Source organism: Rhinichthys klamathensis, unplaced genomic scaffold (genome assembly GCF_029890125.1).
Source record: "Rhinichthys klamathensis goyatoka isolate OS25496 unplaced genomic scaffold, OSU_Roscu_1.1 h1tg000530l_1, whole genome shotgun sequence".
NCBI classification, from domain to species: Eukaryota; Metazoa; Chordata; class Actinopteri; order Cypriniformes; family Leuciscidae; genus Rhinichthys; species Rhinichthys klamathensis.
The window spans coordinates 136,279-149,298 of record NW_026607006.1 but is presented as its reverse complement, the minus strand read 5'-3'; the positions used below and the strand labels follow the sequence as shown (position 1 = coordinate 149,298).

Sequence of the window (13,020 nt, the reverse complement as noted above, 5' to 3'; positions counted from 1 at the left end):
TTGATCACCACTTGTGTGTCTGGGTAGTCCTGGAACTCATTGGGTAGATGAGCCTTGACTGCCTCCTCAGACATCCATATGCGGACAGAGCCAAGAACGGTGTACAAAAAAATTGGCCCAGGTTGTAATAATTCGGCTAACTGTAGACTGGTGAATGTTGAAACTGTGGGACAGATCCCGCTGTGTTTGGCCAACTGAGAGGTGGACCATGAAGAGGAAGAACTCATCAATGGGCTGCAGGGACTGACCCTATAAAAATAACAAGGTTTGCAATGATGTACATATAATGTGTTGGTTAGGCTTTCACTGAAAAGTCTTTGTTCTATCTGTGGCAAGATAACCGATGGCGGAGTCAGGGAAGATGCATATCTTCCCTAAAAAAAGTCTATTGTTTATTTTTTTTTTCACATATATTTTTTTCCCAAATACGTGCAAATATTTACAGTGTCAGGATAGTCAAAAATGCAAACCGAAAACTGTTCAAAAAGAAAATAAATAGACATTAAGTTGCCAGGCTACGTCTCTCAAGACCCTGCACACTTTACCAACCATCAATACTATGTCACAGTTTTCTCTATGCACAGCACCCTGCAACTCAGGCCATGGGGCCTAATACAGCCTTTAAACTAGCTGTAGCCCCACCCACTAGATTGCTCCATTGCTAACAAAACAATTAACCATGTAATCACACAAAAATAACCAAATAATAAACCAAACAAGCCACCAACAAACATACAAACACATACCAAATGTATAGTTTGCGTAATATATGCTTGGAGTCATGCACAAATATTTGCTACTTTAGAATGCCGGTAGGCCTTTCCCTGCACCTTAAACAACATTGCATGCTAGCTGGCATTTATGGTAAACTGTGGAATAGAACAGAGCAAACGGCAATGACAGTGATAAGACACGGAGAATAGCGGCAGGACAGCTTGAATGTTAGCGCCGGCGTTTGGCTGGCTGCACGCTGCGTGAGCACGTCACGGCTCAGTCCGTGACACTATCTATATCTACAGTAGGTAGTCAACCAGAATGCCTATAACCGCCACGCTAGCCGGCGCAGCAAAAATAAACCAGTCGTATTTCAAAGTCGTTCGCGAAATGACCGCCAGGTGGCGCAAAGGGACATTTAAAGATAAAATAAGATAAAATATACTTTAATGTCCCCCAGAGGGGAAATTTGTCTTGGGCTACAGTCACTGCGACACACACTTACAACAAACCACATAAAATATACACTGAGTATAGACAATACAAACATGCAACATGCCTCATTACACTGTACCGTGAAAACGGTGCAAAACAGCAGCAATTGCCGGATTTTGAAACGCAAGTTAACTCAATTAACAGTAAGGATGAAATACTACAACTATGGCAATTTCCAAATAAGCCTAAAACAAACATGAAAAATCAAAAGAAGAGCTATTGACATTTGCTGTACAAAAATGAAACAAACAAAGATTTGGTGGAGTTGAAACTGCATGTTATAAAGTAATAATTTTATTATTAAATAAAAATAAAAAATAAAATGTGGTTAATGTTATTTAAACAAATGATCATATACAATTTATAGTATACATAGTAAATATATACTTTTATTTCATCGAACAGTGAACTATTATATATCTCTGTTTGTAGTTTATCTGTTTATTAAAAACACAGCAAAGGGTCTTGTATGAAAATCATTATTTCAACAAGAATGAGACTGAATATGTAATAAAAAAAAATGAAACAGAATAGAACAAACTTTTAGAACAAAACAATTATACAACTTTACCCTAACTTTTTTTAAATAGGCCTATTATCCTATTACCAGATTTGGTTGAATCATTGCCCTGCATTATTTAATTAATCTTTAGTTTATCCTTTTATGTGCAATCTTTCATTCATATTGTGGTATTTCATAGCAAAACAGAAGTTACTAATACCAACTAATATGTTGATTTTGAGTTGTCAATATACAGAATGGAGGGACGGCTCAATACTACTGAAATTAGAAGGTGTCTACTGCAACTGATAAATATTAAAAAATGTAGGAAAGAAGATGGTTAAATCTCGATACAGGAGTTTATATACTTGAGAAGAAAACAAAAAGGTTAAAATCAAAGTATAAAGAACATAGGAATGCAAATAAGAGTAGTGGTACAGAACACGGATGATCAGATTTGGCCCACATTCAGTGGCAGTGTGAACATTGCCTTAATTCCACAGATGCATATTTAAAAGGTTTCCTTTAAGTGTGAAACTCTTTCCACATTGAGGGCAGATGAAATACTTCTCTCCAGTTTGAGTTATTACATGATTTTTAAGGTGATTCCAATCTTTGAAACTTTGATGACATTTACAACAGTTCTCTCGAGTGAATCTTCACATGGCAGTTAAGGTTAACTATACAACTGAAACTCTATCCACACTGAACACATGCAAACGTGTGTTCTCCAGTGTGAATTTTCATGTGATATGATTTCATGTCATAAGATTTCCTTTTTGTGAGAAGCTCTTCCGACACAGTTTCAGGTGAGGCTTCTCTCGAGTGTGAACTCTCATGTGGCAATCAATGTTTGATTTATGTGTAAAACTCTTTCCACACAGTTTGCATGTGTAAGGCTTCTCTCCAGTGTGAAGTCTTATGTGGTTTTTAAGGCTTCCTTTTTGAGTGAAACCTTTTCCACACAGTTTGCATGTGAAAGGCCTCTCTCCCGTGTGAATTCTCATGTGGGAATCAAGGTTTTTTTTATTTGTAAAAGTCTTTCCACACAATTTGCAGGTGTAAGGCTTCTCTCCAGTGTGAACTCTTATGTGGCTTTTAAGGCTGGCTTTATAGGTGAAACTTTTTCCACATTGTTGGCAGGTAAAAGGGTCCTCTCCATTGTGAATTCTCATGTGATTTTTAAGGCTTTCTTTATGGGTGAAACTTTTTCCACACTGAGAGCACGTGTAAGGCTTCTCTCCAGTGTGAAGTCTTATGTGGCTTTTAAGGCCTCCTTTTTGAGTGAAACTTTTTCCACATTGTTGGCACGAGAAAGGCTTTTCTCCAGTGTGAAGTCTTATGTGGGAATCAAGGGTTTTTTTATTGGTAAAAGTCTTTCCACACAGTTTGCATGTGTAAGGCTTCTCTCCAGTATGAACTCTTATGTGGATTTTAAGGCTGCCTTTTTGAGTGAAACTTTTTCCACACTGTTGGCAGGTGAAAGGGTCCTCTCCAGTGTGAATTCTCAAGTGATTTTTAAGGCTTTCTTTATGGGTAAAACTTTTTTCACACTGAGGGCATGTGTACGGCTTCTCTCCAGTGTGAAGTCTTATGTGGTTTTTAAGGCTTCCTTTTTGAGTAAAACCTTTTCCACATTGTTGGCAGGTGAAAGGCTTTTCTCCAGTGTGAATTCTCATGTGGACTTTAAGGTTTCCGAGTTTATCAAAAACAATTTCACACTGTGGGCAGGTGAAATGACTTCTAGCAACTGTTTTTTGAGGTCTTTTTCGTGAGGAGGCCTTTTTGGTCTGTGAGAAACTACAAGATTTTTCTCCAGTTGTGAAATCATGATGTTTCACATACTGATATTGCTCTTTCAGTTCATTAAGTTCTTCACTCTCTTCTTTCAGCTGCATCAGGTCTAAAACAAAAAGAAATACAAGTTAACACAAAGCAACAGATATGAAGATTTTGACATTTTAAGCATCAAAATTATCATGTACGCTATTTAAAGTGGTGTTACCTGTGATCTCAGAACCTCTGGTTAACATATCACTCTGGTTAAAACTCTGAAGCGGGACATTATCAAAACTCTTATCTTAAAATAAGAAAATCCTGCACACTAATAGTCTATTAAGCGCACAGTTTGGTCCCATGATTTTCATCAGGCATACAAAAAATGACTATTACAAAAGAATCCAATCACTGCGTTTTTGACCCCCATCGTGACACATCACCACCAATAACAATCAATGACAAGAGTTTATCATATCTATAACATCAAGTCACCTTTATTTATATAGTGCTTTTTACAATACAGATTGTATCAAAGCAGCTTCACAGTGATAACATGAAAATCACCACATAGAAAGATGTCATTTTACATAAACAATTACATTGAAAATACAAATACCATTGTTTTATAACATCACATTGAATAATGCTTCATCATTTAAACCCATCAGTGATCAAGTCTGAATAGTTACTACATGGCTTTCAAGTTTTATCAAAAGTTTGGAGTGAGATCTGTTAGGGGAGAAGCCACCCAAATATTTGCAGCAGCGGCCCCTCGGCCCCACCAAATTCTCTCGAATTTTTGCTAGCAGTTCAATTTGGCTATTGTTAATAATTGACCAGCACATATGGAAATTATAACAATTGGTAAATCTGATAAAAGACCAATTCATCCAAATAAAATAAATAGTTTTATATATTTCAAAAATACAAAGTTACAAAATAAACTCAGTCATAACACCTTGCCCTGAGCATGTATGTCAAGTTGTGTGTGTGTGTGTGTGTGTGTGTGTGTGTGTGTGTGTGTGTGTGTACACATTTATCTTATGAATAGTGTTTTGTGTTGTAAGTGTTTGTTGCACATTTTGATGGCTCAAGGCCACCCATTTTCAGTCATGATGGAGTGAATGGATTTTTTTTCATTGTATGGTGGTTGTGTCCACAAACTGCAAAGACAGATTTATATTCAAACATCATATAAAAGTGAATTTTGCATCCGATGACCCTTTTAAAAGCAGTTGGAGAGAATGACTGCATCAAAAATAATTTGGCTATATTCCTCAACATCAGCTCTCACTGTCTTTAATCACAAGCAAGATATTTCTTCCAGGAATCGTAAAATCAAAATGCTAAAAAAATAATAATGGAGTAACCTACCGCATTCATCAGATCTTGCTCTTCCAACTCCCACTCTGTGTGTGCGTGTTGCCTAGTAACGAACGTGCTTGCAGCGGGAACAAATAATTTACCCGAAAACAACAAATTCTAATTTCTTATTGGCTGGTAGGTGGCATTTAACGCAGCGAACTTCCCTCCGTTTGTCTGCGCCTCGTCCATTAGTTGTATAGCGGGACAAGTTATCCCTTACTTCTCAGCGTGAAAAATACAAGGTTGAACTGGATGAAATGCATGTGTCTCACGGTGAATGCGTGAGACTTGAGAGCCCTGTTACTATCCAGAATAGCTCCAATCTCTGTAAAATCATTTCTATAATGGTGGGACATTAGAAGAAGTTAAAATTACCTGCTTTTGGCATCTGATTGTGGCTACATCTCTCTTCTTTTGCTATTAGATCTTACGACAACATGGATCACTAGATTCTGTTGGATAGCTTCATATTTATGTTGGCATTTGTGGACAAGCAATAGTATGGTTTAGGTCCTGTCTATCTGACCGCTTTCACTTTAAAGGGGTCATATAATGCCATTTTTGTACAAGTTAATATGAATGTTTAGGGTCTAAATGAAAACTTTGTAATATACTTTTATTAAAAATTCTCATTAGTATTGTAAGAAAACACTAATTTTACCTGGTCAAAAACAGCTCTGTTTTCAGCACGCCGTTTCAGTGCCTTTAAATGATAATGAGCTTCGCTCACTCCATCCCTCTGTTCTACTAGCGTTTTGATACAACGCACGTGGAGTGTTGCCTTGACAACAGTTGAGGGTATATTAGTGTCAATGTATTGCTTGTTTTTTCTGTTTACATTTCATGTTGTGACACTTCTCTTCTCCCTGCTATGTCAGAGCGGCCAAAGCGTCAACAAGCTTCCCTGTACTTTTTGACAAGCGTCCTTGATAGGGCGGCCAGAGCTTCTTTGCAGCTGAAGTCGGCGGCGGTGTGTAGGTACAGTAATGAGATATAATTGCTTATAAAATAATTTCATTACAATTTTTAACCACAAGGGGCTCTGCACTAAAACCTTTTGAGTACCTTCAGGTCATGGTTCCGAAGAAACGCTGTACTGAGTACTGAGTTTCATAATGATATGCAAATGCATTCATTACATATAGCAATATGCAAAACCATTGCAGTTACAGCTTTGGATCTTTTTTGTCATTTTGTAATTGAAATGACGGCCATGTTTTTCAAGGTACACCAATGTCATTATGGAGTATGATAGAAACTGAGACAAAGACTGTCCTGGCCCTGCCAGTTGTATGACCTCTCATGGCTATGGAAGGTATAGTGTAAAGATTGGAGAGTGTGACTTCATTAATGTGGGACTGTGATGTCATTATATTCAAATTGAATCAGTCTGTGAGTCAGAGACCACATGAGGTTGGACATGTCGTGGGCTTCTTAATTAAAAAAGTGGACATCTTCTGTTTGGAGTTGTTGACAATCTTTGTGAGTTTTCTGATTTTGTTATAGAGTTGAATGCATTTTGTATACTGATAGTTGATGTTTTATATTGTTTGGAACAGCATGCTTTTTTATGTTTTTATGTGACATTGCTTAATTTCTTTGACAAGCAAAAACACTATCAAGGATGTTATGTTCACATGTATATGTGCATATCGTCGCTGCCCGATGAAACTCACGTATGTCCAAAACAGTTACTTTTCAGGAAGTGAAAAAAACACGTAATTTCAAAAGCAGTTGAACGTAGCGTTGTCATACTTGATAAGACAACTTTAAATGTAACCATATTCTTGCCAGTGTAATGATATAATCCACATTTGACCAAAATCGAGTTTAAAATCGAGTTTTAGCGTGATTTACTGCTTTGACACCAAATGGATATACGTGAAAATCAGATGACATGATTTCACAACTTTTCATTGGTCATTTAGATAATGTGAAGCATGCTGTATACGGAAATGAACCTGGACATTCTATCCGTCGAAAAATCTCAAAATCGGCAAAATGGACATACGTGGTTTTCATCGGACAGCGACGATATAATTTAATAATTTATGTATTTGCATTTTCAGTTTCACACCATTCAAACAGTAAAGTGTTCTCAACGTCACTTTGTGGTTCCGAGGATTATTGTGTGATGGAGTTTAACTTGCTGGATAATTGAATGTGGACTCAATGTGGTTCATTTATGAGACGAACAAGAGATCGCACCAGTGCCTCCATGTCCTGATTATGTTGTCTGCTATATTTGCTTCTTATTTATTAAATCTAGACAATTGGTTTATGAAACATTTATCAAAATTCAGATGCAATTTATACAAAGCAAAATTCACTTTAAAGAAAGGCTTTCTACAAAACAAAACTTAATAAAGTGGTTAAAAACATGTATGACCCTCTCCATGCAGTTCACTTTTCATACAACATAGCTGAAATAAAAAATTAACATTATATTATTTAAACATAAATATGAAACTAAATGTGCTTTCTTTAATGGCTACAATGCGTATAGTTGTCCTACAGTGCAGAGAAAGTTAATGTCGGAGCGGGATTTGAGCGAAAGCTGTTTTACCGCTGAGCATGTGGGGGAGGGGTGTGATTTTCGAATAATCATCTAATATTATTTTTGCTTGAAATGCCAATCCTTAATATTTGGTGTTTTAAATGCCTACTTGAGATCTCTGAAAATGTTAAAGTAGTCGTTTAGTGCCGCTTTCAGAGCGGTCACGTCCATAACATAGTTTTTCCCTCATAAAAGTGAACAGGAAAAATAAACTAAAATTAATATTTTATGTTCTGTGGAGATCCAACCCTTCTGCATTCGGTGGGTAGTATTACTTTTGGTTTGCGCAGTGTAATTCACAGAATTCCTAAAAAATATGTTCCAGATTTTTTTGTCACGTCCATAATGAATGTGCATTTCCCTCATCTAAAATATAAAACACATGTGTAGACTGATATTTTCCTAATGTCTAGACTACTTTATAGAGGGTTTTCACCAACTGAGGGTTTTCACCAACGCGTATCCGGGTTCTGGGCGGTAACCCGGATACGCGGCCATTATGGAGGCACTCGGATGTAAACAACAGCATGGATTGCACTGTTTATGTACCACTGAACACATTGTTACACTAAAAAACCACGGAAAAAAACACGTGGTAGGTGCAAAATCATATAGAGAAGGACTTTGACGAACTAAAGTTAATATGTGGTAAAGATCCGAACGAGCTAACGTTAGCTTCTCTAGCCCATACTGAAATTCTTCCTTCAATTTCTTATCCCGACATAGGCTACGTTCAGATTGTCAGTCCAAAAAAAGCACATGAAATCCTTTTCAAGCTACATCCATGGGGCTGTTTACACCTGGCCACTTCATGCGTTTTTTGTGATCGGATAGCTATCCGATCGTTAAAAGACCAGGTGTAAATGGCCTCCGAAACGGATTTGAATCCGATCGCTCAAACCACTTCAGGAGGAGGTCTGGGCCGCATTCCAGATGAAACTGGACAAGTGTAAATGCATTTGGTTGTTGAAACCACATATGTAAATTTTACTTCTCCCAAAAATGCTAAAAAATAAACGTGTGAGAGCGTGTTATATAAGCTATATGTCATGTTATAGTCAGATATGACGACACTACTGCAACACGCATCACCTCAGATGAGCAGCTGAGCATCTATTCATCAAGCCAACGCGCCGCAAACTATCGCAAATCAAAGTGAAAGTAAGTCGCAGACGCTTAACACACACAATCATCTTCATTAAAAGTAAAGAAACGAAATGATCTTACCAGGGCTGTTGCTGCTCTCTCTTATTGCGGTCTTTGATTTTGAAATTAGCTGATGATCAATAGAATGCAGCTCATATCTGTTGCTTTCGGTGACGTGCACTTCATTAAATCTGCATATAGCGCGGGAATTGAAGATCGGATTTATATCCGTTTTGCAAAAACACATTTATGTGACCAGGTGTAAATGGAATCGTTTTGATAAATCAGATAGCTATCCGATCTGAGAAAACGCATGAAGTGGCTAGGTGTAAACAGCCCCCATATGTGGTTTGAAATCCTATTCACATATCAGGACATTGGCTTCAGTCTGAACGATCGGATTTCGGGTGGTATGTGACTCTCACGCCACGTAAAATGTAAACGTCAGACATTGTTAGGGAAAACATGCTGCAAGTCGCTGCCGAAACAAGGCTGTGTTGTTGCAAAGTGCCGGACAAGCAGAAAATTATTATTTCTGAAACATATTTTGAAACCGGCGTGGAAAAAAAGCTGTACATAACAGCCTCCTACAGTTCTGCAGGCTCAATACGCAGTATAGTCCAGCGCGGCGGCTACACATTTCCATGTTGTAAAATTGAAATAAGACAACATCTCTATTGCAAATGCAAACCCCTCCATCAACGCAATGTCAGTGTCATATTCCCCAAGAGCTGTATGGACACATAGCTCGGATCTGAACAGTTGCGATACACAGTGTGGACATCATTTTAGATCAGATTACAATCGGATACAAAGATAATCAGATTTGGACTGACAGTGTGAATGTAGCCATAGTTAACTCTGTCAACATTTTAGCCATATCAACGCTTCATTTACACATGTGGTTGATGAGCTGATGCTGTGCCTCTCTCAACCACAAACGCCTCCTTTCATCAGTTTTTTGCACTCTTCTCTTTAACTTTTAGCAGTCTAGAACTCGAGAAATGTTTTCTCCCGATGCGACCGATTAGTACAGACCAAAACTCGACCATTTTTCAGCAGCAATAATCAGCCAAATTTGCGAGTCCGTTCAGTTCAGTGGCGTTGTTTACGTTCAAGTGCCTCCAAAATGTCCGACTTCTGGATTGATGACGCGTCGTGAAAACCCTCTGGTGTAAATATGGATATATAAACAGACGTTTGAATATATTGGTATTAAATGCATTTTCTGAGAATTTATGTTTCAAGTTTCGACTGCAAATGTCACATCCATAACGCTGGAATTGCCTTGATACTTTTTGCATTCAAATCAATTGAATAATTTTGATTATAAATGTCTCCTCATATCCCTTTATCAAGTAAAAACTTTTTTTTGTTGTAAATTTCCATTGTGCCCCTAAATATCTTACTGTGTGCACTCTGTGTCCCTCAACAAAAGCCACCCCAATTCATCCACCTTAAATATTTTATTTACTTGGTAACCATGGAAATATTAGAGAAAGGATGTATTAGTTGAAGATGAAACTTCAGGCACATGTGCTCTTCAGCACAAGAAAATAAATTAAGGTTACTCAAGCTTTTATACAGAGTATTTTTATTCAGCGTCATTTCCATCTTGGCTGTAGTTCGGTTGAATTATGTACAACAAATATTAAAATAATGTATTTATGTTTATTATGAGTAAACAACATGCTAAGTCCAAAAGTAACTAAGCATGGCATGAGGGTGTGCTAATATTGCAGAAAAACTGCTAAAATGTCATTTCCACCTCTGAGAAATTACAGGCGTAGCTTTGGACATTATATATATGCCGTTTTTGTGTGCTATTGGTGTGTTCTCATGACATATTTGTGCTTTTGGACTAAGAACTTTATATATCACCATTCCAGTACAACCTACATATATTTTTATTTATTATTTTTATTTATCTATATTAATATTTAAGAAGCCGAAGTCGTGGCCAAGAAGTCACAGGAATACAGGGACAGAATAAAAGATGATCCAGTTAAATATCAACAAAAATTAGAAAAAGACAGGGAAAGATATCGCAGGAAAAAAGAAAGAGGAATAGTGAAACCAATCTTAGAAGTCTCCAGTAAGGAGAAGGAAAGAAAAAGAAAACAGTGGAAGATCAGCTGCAGCTGCTTTGATCCGCAAGTTGTGAGCTTCCAGAAGGAAGGATCGGTTGCCCCCTCACACAAGGCCCACCAGCACAGCACAGCACAACACATCCACCAATGTGCTGCAGCGCATTGAAGAAGTCAATGACGGGCTGACTGGAAACTGGTGTGTCGACATATATGATGGAGATGCATTTCCAGGCATCATCCAGGAGGTGGATGCAACTGACAGCTGTGTTCTAGTTAAAACAATGAGTGGTATAGGCAGTAATCGGTTCTTCTGGCCGATGCGTGATGACGTAATCTGGTACGAACCAGACAATGTTCTTGGTCTCATTCCTATACGCCAGTAACTAAACGCCATGTTCAAATCAATGCTACTGCCTGGCAGGAAATTTGCCAGATAGTTGATAAGTAACTGCTCCAGTCATTTGATAGGTTAGAAAATTGCAATGAGTTGAGTCCATTTGACACACATTAACTCAAACAATCCAATTTAAAGTAACACTAAGTAGTTTTTCAACCTTCATAATATATTTCCAAGACCCTTGTGATGGTACATCGACTTAAAATAAGTTAAATGACACGTCTGCCATAGCCTGACGTGGTCTGTATCGCTTTTACTGGCACTATGTAACTTCGGGTTTCGGGTAGGAACCCGTGCAAAAAAAGAACTACAAAATTCGACTGCTTTACGGCATACATCACTTCCCCCACCACTTCATCAAATTGCCTATGGCAATTGCAGACATCCCAAGTCTCCCGGGAGTCTCCCGCATATTGATAGCATCTCCCTGATGCCCGAAAATTAGTTCAAATCTCCCGGAATCTAGAGTGCGCATGCGAGACAAAACATACTGCGCGCATAACATACATAGCGCGAGGACGGCAGAGAGGGAGAGAGCGAGAGACCTTGCGAGTGTGCCTCACGAAAGCTAGTCAACCCGCCACCCGTCACCCGTCGCCGGAAAAGTGGGGGAAATGACATCTTTGAAAGCGCTTCTCAGAAAAACTGTTTAAAATAATAATAATCCATGGAATTCTAAAACTGCCCACTGTTATATTGTGTTAGAAGACAAATTAATGAAGCCAGGAAGATTGTTTTAAGAGAGTGAATTTTCCAAAAGCTCACAGTGCCAAAAGTGCTCCTAGTAGGAGAATCACCCATATATGACCTTTTAATAAAGATCAAATGACTTGAGTTCAGCTTTGAGAAAAAACCAACCTGTTTGTGTCTCAGCATCTTCTTGTTTCACACTGATCGCTTCTTCAACCATCATTTCTTTACTCTCCTCTTTAATAAACGCCATCTTTGTTTGTTCTTCAGTATCTTCACATAGATCCCAGTTGCTTCACCAGGAGTTTTTCTGTGTGTTTGAACAGTTTGACATATTTAAGATTAGAATAATTAACAGAAAGAAAAATAATCCACACTAAATCTGTGTGTGTCTCAATCAGCTCTAGTTCAGTAGTTCAGTGCACTGGTAAGAGTCAGTCAGAGTGAGAGTTAATGGCCTTTAATTACCTGAACAACCAAAAAACAAAAACGAACAAAAAAAACCCCACTCAAAATTAGCAATACAAATGAATAAATAACAAATTAAACCAACACCTCGTGTTCATTAATTTGTGCTTTGATTTTAATGGATATGTACATTATACATTATACTTGATATATACCATTTTCCTAAAAACATTGCATTTGGTTTGGTAAAGTTGTAATCACACATGTTTGTGTTCACGTTGTTTTGACTGTGTGCTGTGATTCGAATCACTGAATCATTTTGCGAAATTTGATTCAATTGTTTCTACAAGCTCCGTTTCTCCATCACTGCTTGCCAGTGACCGAATTAGTGTTTACAATAAACGGATTCACGATATTGGGAGCGAAATGAGACGCACCTCTTCTGTTACTCATGTGTGAATGCGCTTTACTGACAAAAATAACGTCCATTAATGTAAGATAAAGCATTTGTTATAACTTTTTTTTTATCGATTTAAATACTCTAAATGTTTTAAAACACAAACCTTTCTTCAGCTGAACCACAACAGATGCACAAGCGGGTCGCACACTTATGATGTCATGATGCCAAAATAAAGGCCCTGCTGCCTAATACACGCTAAAATCACAAAAGTGCATAGAATATATAGTAAAATAGATGTCAGAGGAATTCAGAGTTGAATTCTTCTTGAAATATTAACTACTATTGAAAGAGTGATATTATGTCTAAACAGCAAACCTAATTTTTAGGGTGAAAAATTATAGACTACTAAATATAATCAAAATAGTACTCAGTACGTCAGTACTGAAACACATATAAAAGTGTTTTTTCTTATATTAA

General features: G+C 37.6%; 1 protein-coding gene across 1 annotated transcript; it reads right to left on the bottom strand.

Annotated features, from left to right (window-relative positions):
- Nucleotides 1-2,469: 2,469 nt before the first annotated feature.
- On the bottom strand, nt 2,470-12,751 carry LOC130073191 (gastrula zinc finger protein XlCGF26.1-like). The gene is made up of 3 exons (XM_056238663.1): nt 12,707-12,751; nt 11,904-12,045; nt 2,470-3,614 (listed from the first exon to the last, which is right to left on the bottom strand). Exons 2-3 carry the CDS (start codon nt 11,986-11,988, stop codon nt 2,470-2,472), a joined length of 1,230 nt encoding a protein of 409 aa, XP_056094638.1. The 5' UTR covers nt 11,989-12,045; nt 12,707-12,751.
- Between the last annotated feature and the right edge of the window lie 269 nt (nt 12,752-13,020).

Bases quoted from the DNA above. Each gene is read 5' to 3' on its own strand.
- LOC130073191 (XM_056238663.1), bottom strand. From the start codon at position 11,988: ATGGCGTTTATTAAAGAGGAGAGTAAAGAAATGATGGTTGAAGAAGCG. The intron at 3,615-11,903 runs GTTGGTTTTTTC...TTTTTGTTTTAG, and splicing joins AGATGCTGAGACACAAACAG to ACCTGATGCAGCTGAAAGAA.